This window comes from Perca flavescens, chromosome 20 (assembly GCF_004354835.1).
Source record: "Perca flavescens isolate YP-PL-M2 chromosome 20, PFLA_1.0, whole genome shotgun sequence".
Classification (NCBI taxonomy): domain Eukaryota; kingdom Metazoa; phylum Chordata; class Actinopteri; order Perciformes; family Percidae; genus Perca; species Perca flavescens.
Genome location: NC_041350.1, coordinates 23,299,668 through 23,319,588, shown reverse-complemented (window position 1 = coordinate 23,319,588; position 19,921 = coordinate 23,299,668). Strand labels below are relative to the sequence as shown.

The 19,921-nt window shown below is 40.9% G+C and overlaps 1 protein-coding gene across 3 annotated transcripts in view; it reads right to left on the bottom strand.

The window, feature by feature from the left end:
- Nucleotides 1-19,921, bottom strand: part of slc25a21 (solute carrier family 25 member 21) — a 113,227-nt gene that overhangs the window by 35,418 nt on the left and 57,888 nt on the right. For all 3 annotated transcript variants that reach the window (XM_028565662.1, XM_028565663.1, XM_028565664.1), the window contains one exon: nt 10,612-10,660. In XM_028565662.1, the coding sequence (XP_028421463.1) occupies nt 10,612-10,660 (49 nt within the window). The remainder of the gene's footprint in view (nt 1-10,611; nt 10,661-19,921) is intronic.

Below are 19,921 nucleotides of genomic sequence, written 5' to 3'. Positions count from 1 at the left end.
TTACAACATGTCCTTCAATCATCAGCGAAAGCCAGCGGAGATACAGTATACTCAGAGGTGATGAGATCTGTGAGTTCATCAAGAGTACCCCTCCTTTCCTTTCCATATCCCACTCTCCCCCTTTGTGCTTTACAGGCCCAGAGCTGCCCAGGTGAGGGTGAAGGCGAGGGCAGGTTGGTGCTGCTGTGAACGAGACAACTACTCTGGGGTAAATAATCCTGAAGACCTCGCACACCTGACCTCCACTGCCTATAAAAGTACAAATTCTAGGCGTCCACCAAGAAGTCAAAAAGGTAAATGAGGGTGGAGTAGCAGGCTAGAGCCCCGTTCTTTGTATTTTTTATGGACAGGAGCGCGGCGTTTGAGGGGCATACAAAGCTGTGTCCGCTCCCAGACCCCGATGGTAATGGGCGCGAACGGGGACCAACAAGACGGGCTGTCACCTCACAGTGGACGAGATGTTGAGGTGAGGCTCATTAATGGTGGTGTTAAAAAAAAAATGCCTATGGGAAAGGGGTAGGGGGGTTTGATCAAAAGGCACAGGCCTGATGGGCCTACTTTTAAAAGGGCAGGCCATGCTTTTTAGGAGATCTCTTAAAACTATGCCCTATTAAATGGAGGGGTATTCCCTCAGTGGCACTTTTTGATGACTTGTTCACTTTAAAATTTAGGGTCTAATACGACTGATACAAAATCATATTTATAGCTATTCAGACATATAAATTAGCACTATATAAAGAAGTAATGACCATATCTACAGGTAGTCATCTTATGCTATCTATTGTAGTATGTCAAAAAGTGCCTTTTTCTGCAAGTATGAACAATATGAGTTATATGTTTTGCTGTGTATTTGGACTGGTTGCTACAGTGAGAGCCTTGATATACTAATGCCTTTCCTCTAGGAATGCAAAGTGCTTTGACGAAAAAAAAGAAAAAGACGGAGAGACAAAATATATGATTGAAGAAAAAAAAAGTTAATTACCGAGGGGAAAGGATGAAAGTTCAGCAATTTCTCATGTTAGATCTGAAGTGCATAAGACAATCCAGAAGGCAACATAAGGGGAAATCTATTTTTTACAGCCAGACAATTAATTTTAATGAGCAGGATCATAAAGATGGTGGAAGTCCATTGCAAATGGTACATGAGGTTAAGAGCACTTTTCCGACTTAAATGGTCCAACATGACAAATGCGACCAATCGTGACTTTAGCCATCCAATCCTATTTCAGGGTAAATAAGTGTAACCAAAAATAAAATGGGTCCCCTTTAGATCTAAATGCTGCTTTTTTGACATTGTGGTTGACTACAGTGCTGACTGTCAGTGAGTAAAATGTGTGTTGACTTATACAGTTAGGGCTGGGCTATATGGATATAATCAGATATCACGATATTCTTGACCAAATACCTCGATATCGATATTGCAGCGATATTCTAGGGTTGACAATTGGTGCTTCAACAAAATATCTTCACACTTAGATTTTAGATAAACAATCATCATTAATGAGGACATAATGTCTAAGTGGGGAAAGGGCAAATAACAGAACAGCTAGAACAGTCTGGTAAGTCACTTTACTGTAATGCAGCCTTTAAAACCAGGAAAAAACACTCATGTCATATCACAATATTAGGATATCCAAAATCTAAGACGATAGCTAGTCTCATATCATGATAGATATAATATCGATATATTGCCCAGCCCTATATAGAGTAATAAGAGTATAAAACAATGAGTATGACACTTGATCTCTTAAGTATTAAGCATGCTTTTAGTTATTTGTTTAAAAAAGAGATACCATCCAAATGTTTGATATCTAGCTCTTGCTCCTACGTGATCTTATTGTAAGTCACTTAGGGCAAAAGCATCTGCCAAATAAATGTAATAATGTTGATTTCAACTGACCTCCATCCTGCACAATAACATGGGGGAAACGAGCAAGCAATAAAACAAATATTGATAGATTGAATCCCGTCATGGATTCAAACTGTTAAAGGGAAAAGTGTTTGAGCGTGGCAGGCGGAGGCCAATAAAGACGGACCTTTGGAGAGAGGAATAGGAAAATAAAGTTGAGGGGAAGAAGACGAAAGATGGGAGCAGAGGGGAAGTTATAAACCTTTGGCGCTTGTGACACGGCAGGTAGCCAGAGCTTGATCTGGACCAGGCCAGGTTGGGTTTCACCCGCACCACAAACACACTGGACCTGGGACAGCCCGGATTATGGAGCAGGCCGTGGTGTGGATAAGGGAGAAAAAGTTCCTCTGGCTGTAAAAAGTGCTACGACATCTCTCTGTCACTCTGGATTCTTTCTCACTCCGATAAAACGCACTCCTCCGATTCCCTATGGTGGTTTTGGGACTAGTTTGCCGCTCCAGATGTCTGCTCATATACTGTGACCTCTATGACCCGAGATCAGGCTGTGTTAGCGTGGAAGAGCAGGAAAGGAGCTGCATAAAACAGCACGACGACAGGCCTAGACTGAGACTTAGATGTTGGTCTGAGCATTACAAACTTCTGGTTGACTGACAGATCACTTGATATGTTAGAGAGGACCGTAGCAAATTTAGAAAGCTGCTAATGAAGTGGAGCAGATAGGTGGAAAAAATGAGTAATCTTACTGACATTTCCAGTAAGTGGTTGGATTTCTTGGGTGTTTAAACGGAGATCTCTTAACCTCTGCCAAATGCTGTTAACTGAAATTATGGTGCTAATGTTTGAGCAATCGTCCTAATTATAGAGTGTATATGTATATAATATATATAACAGTCTAACTGTAACATAAAAACTGGTTTTCCACAATTTAGCGAGCATTCCTCATAGATCTTTAACAGGAACCAAACTAGATTGATTCACAATTTCAATGTAGGAGAAAGATGCAAAACAGAGAAAAAACAGAAGCTATGACAGATGATGGCGGGCCAGACAAGCTAGGTCAGGACTACCTGGTGATAGACTGGTCCGGGCCAGTGACAGTAACAGCCGCTTTGATGTGAGGAGAGGATGCAGGATTTTGGAGACTCCCCTGACAGCAGGTAACCACTGGCTATAACACAGTGCGCTCCAGACAGAAGTCAACTGGCCCGCATGCTTCCAAAGAGAAACCAGAGATTCACTAATCTAAACTAAACTGCACTGCATTATCTTGTCTAGACCCCATCTCAAGAGGCCAAGACACAGAACTCTGCTGTGGGCGCCACCAAGAATCCCACAGACGCCAAAACAAATGAGATTTTACAGAGGCCTTCACTGTTGCTATAAAATGGGTAATTTCAGCTCCCTGTTATATTCTTTATTCCATATAAACATTTGTAACTTGGTTAGGTGTTTGGTGACACTAATTTTGTATGGAGCCGTATATTGTTATGTAAAGGCAGACTGATGAGCAGAAAAAAAAAAAAAAAACATCGCCCAACCATTCATGGATAAAGAGGGACCTAAGTAAAAGGCTACCACTATGGTTATCTTTCTTTCCGTCTTCTTTCTCCATTTAGCTTCCCCTTCATCATTTATCTGACATATACATCTTTGTCAGAGAAATACTACTACTCTGTCCTTAACTGGTATTACTGAGTAAGAACCAAAGAGGAAGACTATAGCCACTTTTGCTGGACGCCAACCAGATCCTGTACCTTAGATCCATGGATTTTAAGTGCAGCATGAATGACATAAAGTATTATGGATCCAGTCAGTGATGCAGACCTTTGAAAGTAGCAACCATGCAAAGGTTTATAAACAAGCTTGTAATACATAAGCAGTGTACCTAGGCCTTTGAAGCAAAGATTGAGCAATGACGGAAGAAGTGCAAGGCCTGCTGTAATGTTTGTGCCCTGTCCTTTGCAATTCTGCACATGCCAGCAAACCTCTGCCATTACACAAGTAATTGCGGCTGGCCCGCAAACCTGGAGCATGCCACTCAATCTTGGAAACGTTGCGATCTGCATCCGTGACAAGTGTGTCTTATTGATGATTGGCTTGTTGGTCTGTGTGGTAACCAGGAGCCAATCACTTTTTCTTCCACCTTCCTTAAATAAACACACCGGCAACCATAGAGCAAACGTATTTTTAAAGATGCAAAGAATGAAGAAGCAGGCAGAAGGAAACAACACATGTGCTGTGCAATGGCCACATACAGCCATTGTGAACGCTTTAACAAAAGCGACATCACATGAAGCTTTTCCTGCTTTTATCAACTTCAACAGCAGCCTTCTTGTGTGCTTGCCGTAGATTCGTCCACTGTGCCATTTTGGAGAGCAATGGCGACTCCTACCAGCACGAGAGCATGACTTGTGTGAATATGTGCACATTAAGTTTGGGCGCAAGGACCATGCTGAGCCCTTAAGTGTCTGTTCAACACTTTGGATTATCAAAACTGCATCAGCAAAAGGGAAATAAATTGTGGCTGTGCTTCAGGCACTACGTAGATGCCAAAAAGCAAAGCAAGCTCACATGCTTTAATAGTTTGAATGAGTGAAAGAGCTAAGGTTGTTCAGTGAACACAGAGTCGTGCCATTTGAAACTGCCAAACAACTCTGAACACTTGAAAGTGCAAGGAGCTGCTTGCAAATAGGTTGGCAAAGGGGTGATGAAGGCGGGATAAAGGACATACATGTGTGAGTTTTGAGAGTCAGAAATAAAGAGAGAGAGAAGGGGCAGCAGGGGGGAGCACTGTGGTTGCAGCACAGTCAGGGTCTAGTGAAATCAAAGCACACAATGCCTCCACTCTGTAATTAGTGTACTGGAATGTGAACCCCTTCACTGATAATGATTACAGGTGCTACGGTACAACACACACACACACACACACACACACACCTCTATCTTTAATTGTAATCTTTAATTTAATCATCCATTTGTGACTGCTAGTTACATCATCTGCAGCAACATCTGTCACAACATTAAACGTAATGGGTTAGGTTTTAAAAGTTTATATTTCTGGCCTTTTTCCTTTTATTAGATAGTTGACAACGGTAAAAGGTGAAAAGAAACGACGATGAAGTTACATCATATACTGCTGGGACCACCAGGATGCCCCATTCTCTCTCTCTCTCTCACACACACACACACACACACACACACACACACACACACACACACACACACACACACACACACACACACACACACACACACACACACACACCCTTTGAGAATAACAAATTATAATTAATGTTGATGCCTAAATGAATAATGTGGGATTACTATTCCTTATTTAATTGGCCATTCGGGCTTTTTTGGGGTGATGCATACATAATAATAAAAACAAAAAGGAAGCATTCGAATACTGATTTAGACATCTATACCATGGCAACGATCATGACTTCAAAGCTTTTTAAACTTGCCAAAAATGCTGCTCTGCTGCTCTCGTGAAAGGACTTGCTCTGCACCTTTTGCACTGGACTTGCCGTTACTCATGCTTGTGCACTGAAGCGATGCACACAGACTGAGCTGGGTTCATCCTACACGCACGCTGCATGTGTTTTTGGCTTTACACTGTGCGTAAAGTCTTGCCCTGCAGTCTCACAGCGCCGGAGGGATTAGGAGGTGGCTTGACGACCGCTGACCTGCCTGCTCCTTTACAAGGCGAGATCAGCTATCAGGCTGCTGCTGCTTTGTGCCCTGCTGTTTGAGGGTTGTGTCAGGGATTCCTCCATAAGTGCACCGGGGTTCACCAAGCAGTTGGGGGCAAACAGAGGTGGGAGGGAGGGGTGAAGCCTTTGGGCCATCCTCAGCGCTGTCACACGTCCCCCCTCCCCCAAAAAATGTGGACGTCATCTGTCAAAGGCCTCATCAAAGATCACTTTCAAGCCCCCCAAATGGGACACACTTTCATGCGCACTGTGACCAAATGGAGGAAGTGTTGCCATGGCTACTGTTGCGAGCAAGGGCCAGTACCAGGTTTTTGTAATCAGGCTTGTAACAGGCTACTGGCAGGCTTAGGAGGTTTGCAATGACTGACAGCCATGTCAGACAATACAATAATTCAATACAAATCTTCTGAAAACACATGTACAACAGATTTAAAGAAAACTTTACATAATCAATCAACAAACTACAAATTCAGAATAGAGATGCACCGACAGACTGGCCGGTGACCGGAATTGGCCGGTTTTCACGTGCTCGGCCATGACCGGCGACCGGCAGGTCAGTCTGACATATGCCGATTTCATGCCGGTCAACGCTACAATTAACTGACACCATAAGTTATACGAGTTACAGTTCTCAAGGACGCACACACACACACGGATACGACAGCACCTCGTGAATTAACCTGCAACACGTCAGCTGTTTGGAAATTCTTCAGCGTGTGTGCAGAAGATAACAAGTTTGCAATATGCAACACCTGCAAGGAAAAAGTAGGGCGTGGAGGGACGACACCAAAAACCAAAATCACATTTTATTTTGTTGGATATTGGATGTGAAAAGAAGGAAATGGTTCTAACATTGCACATTAGATGTGTGTGAATTTCCCACACCAGGAGTAATTTATATAGTTCTATTTCATAGTGATCCATTATCTGTTCAAATGTTCTATGTTCTGTGCAAAATGTTCTATTAAAGAAAAAATAGAAAATATTTGTGTGTGCTGTAAAGTGGTTAGAAATAATGAAATCGGAATCGGCTAAAATCGGTATTGGCTGGCCTAACTCAAAGAAAATCGGAATCGGCCTAGAAAGTTGTAGTCGTTGCATCTCTAATTCAGAAGGAATGATGGAAGTTTAAACAATGCACTCAACATGGTGTTGATGAAGTTATATACAGTAATATGGTTTATATTCGCTGGTAGTAGTAGTAGTATCTGATTCAACAACAGGCTAACAGAAAAGCTAAAATCATAGAAGACAGAATTTAAAAACAGGAGACAGTAAATGTTCAGTGGGAGAAAAAAAAAAAAAAAAAAAAGTTGGATGAAAAGTGGCTATCAGAGAGAAAAAAAGACGAGGAGCAGGGGAAAAAGGACAAATCAGAATGGGAAAGCACGAAAGAGAAAGAAAGGGTGGGTGCAGAGGGAGAACAGAGGCAGAGGAGTGGCTCAGTTTTGCACAGAATACATAGTTGGGGCAAACACAGATCACGTGCACGTGGTAGAAACTCCAGGAAGTTCACGATGACAGGAAGAGTTGCTCAGGGAGACACAAACACGAAGAAGCCGTGGTTTCACTCTTTGGGCGGAAGTGAAAGGGGCGATAATGAAGCTGCTTTCAGATGATCGCGAGTATGTTTGTGCATGCATGTGTATAAGGGTGGAGCTCCATGTAACAGGATCTCGACATGAAGGGAAATGCAGGCTCAGTGTAACTCTCTAATGAGAGGGAGAACCTGATCAGAGTCAGATGGGGTGCCCCGAGCGCACAGTCCCCCGCAGAAAGTGCCGCCCGACACCCTTTGTTACCTCCAAGTGAGCTGAGACCAGCCCATGAACCATGTAACTAGGTGGTTTCCAGGTTAATGAAAAGCTGTAACTCCGGTCCCACTGTCTCTCTCTGCTAAACTGACGACTTCCCTCCCTCCCCACACGGCATCGCACCCTCCATCTTCACCCCCCAACATTCCTGTCCCAACCCATGGAAGAGGGGAGGGTCAGGGGCAATTAACGGTTTACTTTATGTGAAGTATGGTACATTTACATGGGCCGATTATGATGCAGAGTGACTCACAACGACAAAAAGGTTTAAATTTTTTAGATTAACTTGAATTTCTGGATTAGCTGCCAAGAACAAGAAACTGACCCGTCTCAAATGTTACATGGATAATGAATAGTTGTCCTAAACTTGAAATTTTGTTCACAACAACTAATCATGGCACACAACTCTTCACCAACATACCATGCTTTATTCCACAAACGATTTGGGCTATTTTGCCTTCATCCAATCCAATGTGCATGTATAGACACACTCTGTATTTGGTCTGCATCTCTGTGTGTGCATTCTCAATGAAAACAAAACTGAAGAACTTCTATAATCAAAATTTTTTTATCTGTCTGTTATATCATTGTGAATGGAATATCTTTTGGGTTTTGGACTTTTATTTCAGACAAAACAAGCACTTGAGATGGGCATATGTCACCATTTCCTGAAATTTGATCTAGCAAGCGATTAATTCATGATTAAAATACTTTAGTTAGTTGCAGTCCTACTAGTGGTACTGTCCTCTTTGATAAAAAAAGGTAAATTCACACAACAACTGATGCTATTAGCCAATTTTCCAGTAAAAGAAGTCTTAAGCAAGACACTGAACACATACCAGCTTGTTTGTTGCATCCATGTACTTATGTCAAAATGGCCAATAGGAATTTGTTCACGTTCAACTCGATAGAAAGTGGGCTCTGCAGGAGTCCTTCAGATGTAAGATAGATGTACTTGTTAGCAAAGGTGAGTAACAGGGGTCATGGCTCGACTGGTCAGTGAGCACGCAACAGGGAGGAAAAGTGCAACAACAAAGGCAAAAAGTGAATCATGTGAAAAGACTTTTACCTACCATATCTAAAGCAAAGTCCAGTGTGGTCTAGTCAAATACTTGCTATCATTTCCCAAAAGCATTTTTGCCCATCAGTATTTTTAATAGAAATCCTGAGCTATTCATTTTCATAATGGACTTGCTTTCCTGTGCTTTAAAAATATCTTAAATATATAAGTAGTCCAGATTTTACGCTATAAATCATGATGGAAGTTATAGATCACCCGTTTTCCAAATCTGTGGAACACAGCTATACAGTTATCTGCCAAAGCAGTCGTCTAAGAGGGTGAATCAGTATTTGTTTAAAGGAAACAGCTGCCAAATGCTCTTGACATTTTTTGATGTGGAGTACCTCTACCCAACCGTTAATCCTAAATCTGCAATTCACTGCCCTCTCCTCCTCAGAGAAAGAGGGGAAAGATAAACCCTCATTTGGAAAATGGGTTAACATCAGTAAACATCAGCTCCCAGGCAGGTACACATTTAGTCAAGTTTACCTTGCAAAAAAAGGAAAAAGAGGGAGAAATAAAAAGGGGAGAAATCCCTTTGATTCTAAGTTGGTGGAAAAAAGTAAATTTACTCCAGTTGCCGTTCAATTTGGACCAGTGGACATTAAAGCAGGAGCCAGTGCCTAATAAGAGCCATGCCTGAGAGAGAGAGAGAGAGAGAGAGAGAGAGAGAGAGAGAGAGAGAGAGAGACCCAGTGGAGGTGTGTCTGTGTCTGACTCTTGGCTCCAAGGTTCCTGCTAATAGATTTCAGCTCCCTCAGTGTCCCAATTAGCTGGTATGTATGTTTGGTTTATGAATTCATGTGTGGATGTTAAGTGTGTGAACATGCATGTAAAGTATGCATGCATATCTACACGTGTATGGTTTGTTTCTGTGTGTATGGCTGTCTGTCTGTCAATCAAAATAAGGAGCAACCTCCCATTGTTTAGACACTTTTAACATCATCTAATGCTCCCAATTAAAAAGAAGAAAGACTATTCTGGTTTTTCATTTTGTTGAGATGCCAAACAAAACCCAGAGCCAAGACCAAAAGGAATCAATTTACACAGACCCATTCTCAGCAACAGAACGCATATCAACATAAACACATGGCAACACAAACAGAAAACAGATAAACCTGTCCAGTTTTAAAGCAGCTTTTACCGCTACCACTTTTCAAGGAAGAGCATTACAAAGAAAACAGTGAGTGCACTTTTAACCCTGACCCCGTGTGAGGACGGACAGGCAGAGCTCAAGCCTTACCTGTAATAAACCCCAATAGCTTCCACACATGAGCATAAATCACACTGTGTGCCTTCAAAGTATCAAATATCGGACTAATACAACACTGCTCACCCCTGGCTTTTATCCCTGCGTTTCCTTCTCTGTGTTCTGGTGGTGGCACTGCCTTCAAAGTGCAACCACCTCACTTTTTTCAAAAAGGCACGCCAAGCAATTTATTTACCAAGAAACTGCTGCCGTAAATGACAGAAAAAGCAGCACAATTTACTGACAAGTAGTGAATGGGGCAGGGGGGGGGCTAAGAGGTCTTGGCTAGGCCTGTGAAAGACTATAAAGCTTTAGTAGTAGCCCACGACCTGTTTATGGCCGGCTGAGACACTGTGGTGTGAGGCTCCTGATCACTCAACAGCTCCAGACTGCTGCCACTCTTGCATAACGCGCAAACAGGAGATGGTAAAGGAAAACAAGCTATTAGACACAGCGAGTGCATTTAGTGGCATCGGATTTATCCTGCATGTCCCCTTCTTTCACAAGAACCGCAGGCCGTTTGGAAAGAAGAAAAAAAAAGTTGGATTCTTTATTCTTAAATTAAGTATTAAGTTTAAAAATGTGAGGGATTTGGAAACATAAAAACATCTAACGTTAACATTGATTGGGAAATGAATGGGTAAATGATGCATTTCATTTTCCACAAAATGTCAAAGGCTCTTGGCATCGGTGCCCACTTGTGCGGAGAATGAGTGCAGAGCTGGCCAGCTGGGGAAAAAAAGACCTGGTATGCTCGGAACTTAACTACACAGGCCCAAATACCCACCGAGAGGATTCAAAGCAGATGTGGACCTAAAATGGCTTTCTTGTAAGCAGCTTATATGTCAAAGTTACACAAAATATGAGTTCATGTACGAGTTGTTAAGTTAGAATGGGTGGCTTACCTGGTCTTCACTACATCAAGGGGATGCATCAAGCAGATCTCTACCAGACCTGAAAGGTAGAAATCAGTCAGGATAAGTCACTTTAATAACCATAGACATTTAGGTGAATGCTGGTTATTCAAGTTTAGGATATTTTTCTTTCTATCAATATCGGATGTTGTGAACGCACTAGCGGTAATACAATGTGTCCATTAAACTATAAAGAGCCAAAGTGAAAACAGAACTTAAGGGTTCCGAAGTAAAACTAACCTTTTCAAAATCCTATTAACATTTCTAACTATGCTAATAACTACAACTCACTCAGCAGTGTGTTGCCTGTTTCACTGCATACGTTTAGAGAAGGGCAAAAAACTAAACAATCTGATATTATTTTTAATTAAATATTTCAGTTTTTTTTTTTTTTTCACAGCCTTTGATGAACACCATTTCCCATAAACTATAGAACACCACGCGTTAAACTTAATGGTGCAACAGAAGAGACGAGTCGAGGGGTTGCCATGACTTTAGGCATGTCTATAATTGCAGCAGGACAGAGAAGACTGAGCAGGGTAGAAGTTTTCAGACAGCAGATTACAGCTAAAAATAAAAGTAAAATAAATAAATAAGCCTTTAAAAGAGCTCTTCTGGATATGGATAAAACCTTGTTGCAGCGCTTCTACATTTTCATGGAAGCTGTAGTTTTTTTCTGTGTTCACAAAGTAATCGTTTAACCTTAGTTAAAATTATGAAGGTTTCAATTTCTAATAGAAAGTGCTTTGTCTTAAGCCCTATTCGCACGGGACTAGAAGTACCAGGGGACCTCATGTGATTTAGAAATGACCCACCCACATCTGTGTCTCAAACGACACATTCACACGGGATAAGCTAAAGCTGTATTTTACTCAAATTAACTTATTATTATCCCCCATATATAATGTCAAGGCATCTGTCAAAACTTTCATTTATCATTCCGATGCCGTCAATACCACCCCGAATCACAGAGATGCCCATTAACACAGGTTATATTATCACACAACCTCTGTGTTTGGTGAAATATGTTAGGTCAATTGCGGTGGAATTTTTACTTTACAAATTACGGACATGGCAGATTAAGATCACAGACAACCTCCGCAATTATGACAAATTACTAGAGGTCCCCAGATAGTACTAGTCCCGAGCAAATAGGGTTTTAGAATATAGAAAGTAAACCCCAGGAACTGGTTTAATATTTTCCAAAAGAATGAATGAGAGATTGTATGAGTTAAAGAAGCTACTTTAAGAAGAGGCTTGTCTCGACTTGATGTCAAGACTTCAGCCATCTATGAAGCATTATTTATAGTTGTGCATTAAGACGGAATTGTTTTAAGTTACTTCTCAGGCAAAAATACTAAATAGCTGCTAGTTCCACCTTCTCAAATGTGAGGATTTGCTGCTTATCTCTGACTTATATCACTGTTCTGATCTTTGGATTTTGGTGTGTTGGTCGGACATATATGATAATGTTTTTAGATAATTAACATATTTAAACTATTTTACAAACAATTAATATTATGATTGCCAGGTTAATCAATGATGAAAATAATCAGTTTAAGATGGTATTAATCTGTCCTGAAATGTCACTTTGCCACATGCTCTTTTTACAGTTTGCACATACACTGTGATTGCTGTACACCAGTCAAATTTACCATGTAGACCCAATGTGAACTTGTACAACTGAACTGTACAGATCTGTTAAAGCCCCGCAGGATCAGATAGCAACATAAATCTGATGTTTTATGTGAAATGGGACAGTTTAATTTAAAATAATCTGATAAGAAAGTTGATTGACTGCAAACTGGGGAAAAAGTCAGTGGATGTTTGTGCATTAGATTTTATTCCCACTTTCATTTTACAGTAGTTTAAGTAAAAGTGTGTACAAACGCACTTCTTGTTGCTACCAAATGGTTTTGACAGACAGCCAGCGCCTGCCAACCTTCTACCAGAATCTTATCATCATTATCACTCTGCCTAATTTAAATGCCAACCACCTCAGTAATTCTTGGTGTTTTAAGCCTTGTGCCATCTTTGCAAGAACATGGGTCTGAATGAGTGATCCAAGGAGGCTTTTTTTCCAAAATTCCTGCGAGTGACTATAATTCTCTGCCATTTCAAAGGCTGAAGCCACCAACCATATCATCCATGCAAACCCAGTAATAAAAGAAAATGAAAAGTTGAAAATGAAAGTCAGCAATGTGCCAGCAGCTGGAGAATCAATGCAGCCCGGTTGATCAGCGAGGGACTGAGGTTTCACACACGTTAACTATGTGCATCTGTGTTGAAAAGCCACTGCTTTGGCACAGAGGCCTTCTGACTCTCTCAAGTTTTTTTTTTTTTTTTTTTAAACTCACAATTCTCACTGCATCCCTTTCCTGGTGCCGTGCAGATTCCACTGTGTGTGTACACAGCTGCTGTGCAATATGGACTCTTTCTAATTTGCTCAATTAAACATATTGTCTACAAAAGAGTGCGTCTTCTGGGGATTTTCCAGGGAAGTAATTATCAAGTAAAATACCACACAAAAAATTACTTTGTTTACAGTTGCATCTTAATGCCAAGAAACTGCTGAAACAAGCTACCGGCAGGCAAGAGTCAAACAAAATTCCATCTGTCACGGCTCAGTTAACCTGACAATGGTTGTTAATGATACTGCAATAAAAAGGCAAATACAGGGAAGCTTAGGACACATCCTTTTCTGGCCTTGCCATTAATAGGTGAACATGAGGTGCATCAAATCTTTCAGCAGGTAATCAGATTACACGATGAAACCAAACCTGCTCGATCATCCTGTGCAAACACAAAGAGGCTGGGAAGTGACCGAACATGCTCCAACAGGTGATGTAGTCGTGGGAGTGTAAAGTCTGGGGGATAAGGAGAGCTTCTGCAATCTCATACAAATGGAACACTTGGCCACTAATTGGAAAGCAAAAACAATGAGGTAAAAAAAAAAAAACTTCATGGCAGAAAAACTGAATTCTTGTGCTGCATGTCCCGCTTTGCTCCGTACAAGGTTCTGTGGGAACTAAGATAACGTATTGGTAAATGGTGGAACCAGTTCTGGAAAAAGTATTTAGTTATTTTACTTAAGTAAAAGTAGCAATATCACACTGCAAAAAATACTGTTATAAAGTTTACTTAAATACAAATATCAAAGTATATTTGCAAAAAAATGAATAAAAGTACTATAACATTATTAGTAGTTATTATTATTATTATTATTATTTTTATTAGTATTAGGCTAATGTTGTAACCGGTCGAGGCAAAGCTTATTTTACCAAGCACACTTTATATACGTTACTATTTGGTAGTTCATTATCACTAAACTAACTAAAACGGTCAGATAAATGTAGTGGAGTAAAAAGTACAATATATTCCTGCAAAATGTAATGGGGTAGAAGTGTAAAGTATCTTAACATGGAAATACTCAAGTACATCAAAACTGTACTTTCATGTACAGTACTTGAGTAAATGTCATTAGTTACTTTCCACCACTGCAAATAGCAATTAGCAAAAACTGCTGTAAGTAACTATTTGCAGCTTGTTTTGATCTCTCCAGATGTGTTCTGATTAGACTACCGGACTAAATGACTTTTGCAAAGACCTACAGGATATGCTATGAACGTTGTTAGATCACTACACAGACTCAAACCATGTTTTTATAACTGATTCTGAAGGCTGATATTTCGCCAAGAAAACGTTTCCAGTCTCAATCTCAATAGGATCATGCTTTATTGTATAGTAACAGTCAGCAGACATTCATTAATTTGTCCTCCATCTTTAATCACAGCACAACCAGTAGGCCTTCAGCCACTGGGGTAACGTAAACTGGAAAAAGAATAAAATGGGTTAAAGTCTGGACAGTAATACAGATAATATCATTGTAGATATACAGAGAGGTAAGACTAGAAACAGCAGCAGCAGTAGAAAACAGTGGGCTAAAGACTCAACCCAGATCATCATGGCGGAAGTCTGCATTTCCACTATCAGCAATTTATGAAATAAATAAAATAATATTTTCATCAATCATCAAAAAGGAGTGCACTGCTAATGGTTACTTGTACCTGCAAGTGACCAGAGCAGCTGTGCACATCTGGATACTTCACTTAAAATGATTCACACTAGATTTTGGGCCTCATCGTAAACCTCAGATTACAGGAACTCTAAAGGATACAGGTTACCAAATGCTTCATTAACTTAGAAAGGTAAGAGTAGTTAACACTCTTTACTAATTAACAGGCCTGCCCCACTGTGCCATTCAGATACACGTGATTAGTTCAGTGTGTTGAGTTCAGTTTTCAGGCTGTCAAGTGTTTGGTGTCTAAGTGCACTATGGTCCGTTGTCTTTAGATGCGAGGTCAACGCCAGTTAGCAATGAATGTGCTATCTCCAACGCTTGCAGTTGCAGAAGGATTAAGTGATGACAAGCATGAATGCAAAACTAGGTTGTGTTTATTTGAGCATCTGTCTAACGTCCTTGCAGGCGAGACACCTTAAGAACAGCTGATGACGAGGTGACTGGCTGAGGGGTTTGTAGAAAAAAACCGGAGAAAGTGAGCATGCATAATCGTAAATGGACCTTTGTATGACATGTACAGCTCTCATTTCACCCAAATTAGTTTATTTCTATCCATGTTGCTAAGCAGTGGGTTTGTTACACTGGACAACTTGCTGAGTTCCAGAAATGTTTTGAGAATCTATATACTATACTTTAGTACGCTTCCTAGCTGACTACTGATACTACTAGTGGTATTCTTTCACCAAAGAAATCATTCCCCCTTAGACGGTCTTATATAGTGTAAAAAATTACATTATAGTGTAATTTGTTTGCCGTGTTTCCCCTTCATGTAGTGATTTCCTTAATTTCATGTCCCAGAATGGCTTCAGAGCAAATATTCTCTATGTAAAGGTTACCGGATTGCAAAAGTGAAAGTGTTTCCAGTCAAGCGAGAACAAATCTTTTGTGTGCCTTGTCAATCAAACTATAAAACCAAAACTGCAGAGGAGGGCGTTGCATTTATATACCTGCTGACAGATCCACAAGAGATGCTACCTGTCGATGCAATACATTTTGATCTATTGAGGGTATTCTTAGTGAATTAATTAATTACTGATATTTTAGGGAGATTATTTTTTTCTGCTCCAGTTCTGCAGGAGATGTTTGATGGTTTAATATATCCCCAAAAAAATTGACATTTATTTGATTCAACTCGGGTGGTATAACATCATGGAACTGCATCAAGGCCTAAAGACACATTTCCTCGACACCACTGGGCGGCAGCTTCTCGATCCACTCTGCCCCAGTGCATCATGCTCTTCCACTCCAGCTGTCAGCACACACTACTGTTTAATCATAGAGCATGCAGTGGTGTGAACCCACACACTCTCGGGAGCACTTCACACCCCTCTATAGCCTCTGATGCACAGTCACTGAGCATGGGCAGGGCAAACCAAGGAGATGCGGCTACTGAGTTGCTTCGCTCAGCCTTCCCTTCTCCGGCTCAGGCTTCTCCTGCAGGCACCCACCTCCTCCAACTGCGAGGAGGGGCGTAATATTACAGTGACCTGCCATCTGGTTGACATTTATGGCTTTGCTATGCATCAGTGAGTGACATATTGGGAGATTCCATCATTCAAAGGTTCTTTTGTTTCTGAACCACAATGGCAGTGACAGGGCTTGTCATCCAACAAATTGCAGACACACAAACACTCAGGCACAAGTGCTAATGGCAAAGGGGTGTGTCTGGAGCTTGGCTATTAAGACACACTCCTACACATGCACTACAAGACTGCTATTTGCAAAAATGCATTCTGTGCCAAGACACAGTGTGAAGTTGTTCAGTGGAAACAGAAGAGCTACAAGCATAGAGTGAGATTTTATACTGTGACAACATATAGTTTTGATTCAACGCCTGGTTTTCTTATTGCACAGAGCTGACGTCAAATGCAGCTTTAACAACCGTGGAATTTGGCTTTTGTTTTTGGGTATTTGATAAGAAGACCATATGGCAGAAACAATGGGGCCGGGTGTTAAAAAGCGCTGCATCATCACTTATTAAGCTGGGGTGAATTTTGCCATAGGTCTCTGGGACTGAGTCAACAAGAAGCCTCACTGGTAGCACTACTACGGCCACCACCAGATTGGCAAGACATTCCAGGTCGTCCGATAACTTGTCTTCCAAAGACAGAAGATCATACATCATGTAGATGAGATGATTATCTGAGTTGGTTTTGGCTCACGAGGAATGCACACAGTTTGCTCCCACGCAAAAGTGAGAAAGAAAAACAATAGTGCACCAGGGAGCGATTGCTCAACGGGTGCAGAAGTCATCCATCATGCCGAGACACACACTGAATGACTGTAATTCTCAGCAGCCACAGGGAGAAGGTCACTACTACAGGAAGCACAGCTCCCCAAGTTAAATGGACTAATACATGAGAGACATACTGGTCGCTCATTTCACACGCTTACTTGAGCTTACACGCTACTTTCTTAAACATGCTAATAATAGTTTCTTAATTACTCTCTGCCAGTGACGATGCCATAATTATTAATGGTATGTACTTTTCGTTCTTGGTTAACAAAACCAGCAACATGAAAACATAACAGACAAATAACTTTTTTAAATAATGCTTTTCAGAAATGAATAGGCACATTGCTAATTGTTTTGAAAACATCTTACTACACAATACATTTCTTGGTTCATTGAGAGCCAAAGCAGAAAATCACAGCTTGTCCCGGTGTTTCAGGAGTGAGATAAAGGATAAGAGTGTCATGATGACAAGAACTTCACCTCACAGGCCCGCTCTGGTTTTGACAGGAGCACCTGACTGAACCTGCAGGTGATGTGTCAAGCCTCTATGTCCTCCATTAATACTTTTCAAAACACATCGGATCTGGAATGCCAAACAAACCCTGCGAGCTACTGCTCCCCTGCAATTTGTCATCTGCGGTAGCAAAGCCGACGCGATGTCCATCAGCGACTGGGCCGGGCACTGTGATGTAGAAACTCTGATTAATCTCAGGTTCTTTTAACGCTCAGGTAGAAATAGAGGTGAGCGAATAAAGAATAGCATGACAACAAATGGACCAATAAATAAAAAGATGCACACGACTAAGAACTCCAGGGAGTTACCATATAAAACGTCCAACAGGAGATAGAATTAAAATAAATATGTTTTGTTTATTGCAAATAGCATATTTTCACCTCTCTCTTTAATAAAACGCCAACCTGCTACTGCTCAAACATTATACTAAGTTGTGTTGATTTTAGCCATGTTTATCTTTCATAACAAACAATTAGAGCCTGCCTGACTACACGTCTTTGGGATATTTATTTACTATGACAGGTAACAGTAAATTTACACTGCAATTGTAAGAAAACACTTGTGGTTGGCAAAAAGGCAAATCAGGGAAGTGGGTGAAATAAATGTAATATAAAAAGGTGCCCAAATAACATGAAGTCTGCCTGCTTAGGTGAGGCCAATAAACTATAGTTACTACCAAGTGAGCCACACTCTAGTATTGAAATACGGCCGTGGCATCAAACCTGTTTTTAAAGCAATCAGGCGGTGCAACACTTCCAAACTGATCACATTAAAATTGAAATGTAGTATAAACCATTTTGTACAGTAGTGGCACAAGTAATCCATCATAAGAATGTATAGCCAACTCATGGGGAGAGTGGGGTTGTAGCAAAATAAATGCCTGTATTTCCTATATATTAAAAGGCAATTAAGTAAAAAAAGTAAAAAATTAATTAATGTGGAAGCAGGCACCATTACTAAAAGTGATTTAGGCTCCCCATATAACTCTGCTCTTCAGTCCTAAACCAAACACTAGTGAGGAGAAGCTGTTCATGTTGGAATTTACATATTAAAAAAAAAAAGAAAAAACACTGGCTGAAGACATCTGGGGAAAGGGAGGGAGGGGGAGAGAGAGGGGGAGGGAGGGAGAGAGAGAGAGAGAGAGAGAGAGAGAGAGAGAGAGAGAGAGAGAGAGAGAGAGAGAGAGAGAGAGAGAGAGCACTATTAATCACAGATTTCACCAATCATGCTTCCTGTGTCGGGAGTGCAGAAGCGTCCTGGTTAACTCCCCAAACAGTCCCTAATTCTGCACTTGAAAAAGCTCAAAGGGTGCTTAGAAAAACAAGCGAGACCATCTCCAATGACAGCAGGGGATTTTTTTTAAACTGAGGGACCCTGACGAGAAGTGCAAGCATCCCGGCATTCCGCGCCGGGCCTGCGTCAGCTACTAATGCTGCTGCTTCATCTGATATAATCACCTCCGAGGGCACTCAGTGTTTATATCCCAACTATAAAGTAGTTTAAAGTAAAATTGTTCAATCTAAAACTGAGTCCGGAGCGTTTTCTTAATATTTAACATTTTGAAAACCAAATTAAATTAGATCATTCAAATCTCTTCCAACCCAAAGCAGCGTATTATACATTTTGTTATCTACATTTTTTTTTTTTTAGAAACAATATTGACTGACGCTTTAAGTCTTATAAATCAGGTGAATGTATACAGACACAATCTCAATTCGCCTAGAAAACGTGATTTTAATCCTCCTTTATGCTAAACTGAACAAGAGCCTAACAATAAGGACATATATCCTGCCGTGTGTCCTGTTTACAGGTTGTCAATGCGTGAGTTGAGATGAAAAGAGGGAGGGAAAAAAATAGGAGGGCAAGATTCTTTTGTTTTTCACCTGGTGCGTTTGCCTTTTTTGCATGACAGTTGGCCAAAACCTGCCAACATCAAGTATCTCCCGTATCTATTTATATGAGAGCTGATAATGGCTATATTAATTATACAATATATGGCCCAATATATCCTGTTTGTAAATGATTTATTGATTTTGGAGTCAAGTGTGTGGCCTTCAGTTTAGATTTATCGTTGGAAGTCATGCTTCAGGGCACGCTCTCCCCACTCGCTATATGCAGAGACAGCTTGGGTATGTCCCTGTCTGGCAAACTTGAGATGAACTCTGTGATATTGATGGAAGTGTAAAAAAGGTGTGTGTGAGGTATGTGTGCTGTTGACTGGGTCAGGGCCTAAGCTGCCTGGGCTGACGGGGTAATGATAAGCTAGCGACAGATTGACAGTTGGCAGTGTCGGAGGCTCCCTGCTTCATTACTGTCACTGTTTTGTTGACACCTGTGGTCACATTTTTTATTTATTTTTTCTCCTACACACAACCATACGATGCAAATACATGTGGCAGCAGTGCGGAAGCAGTTGACAGGAGGAGAAGAAAATGGGACAAAATGAATGCAAAACCTGGTGTAACTGATG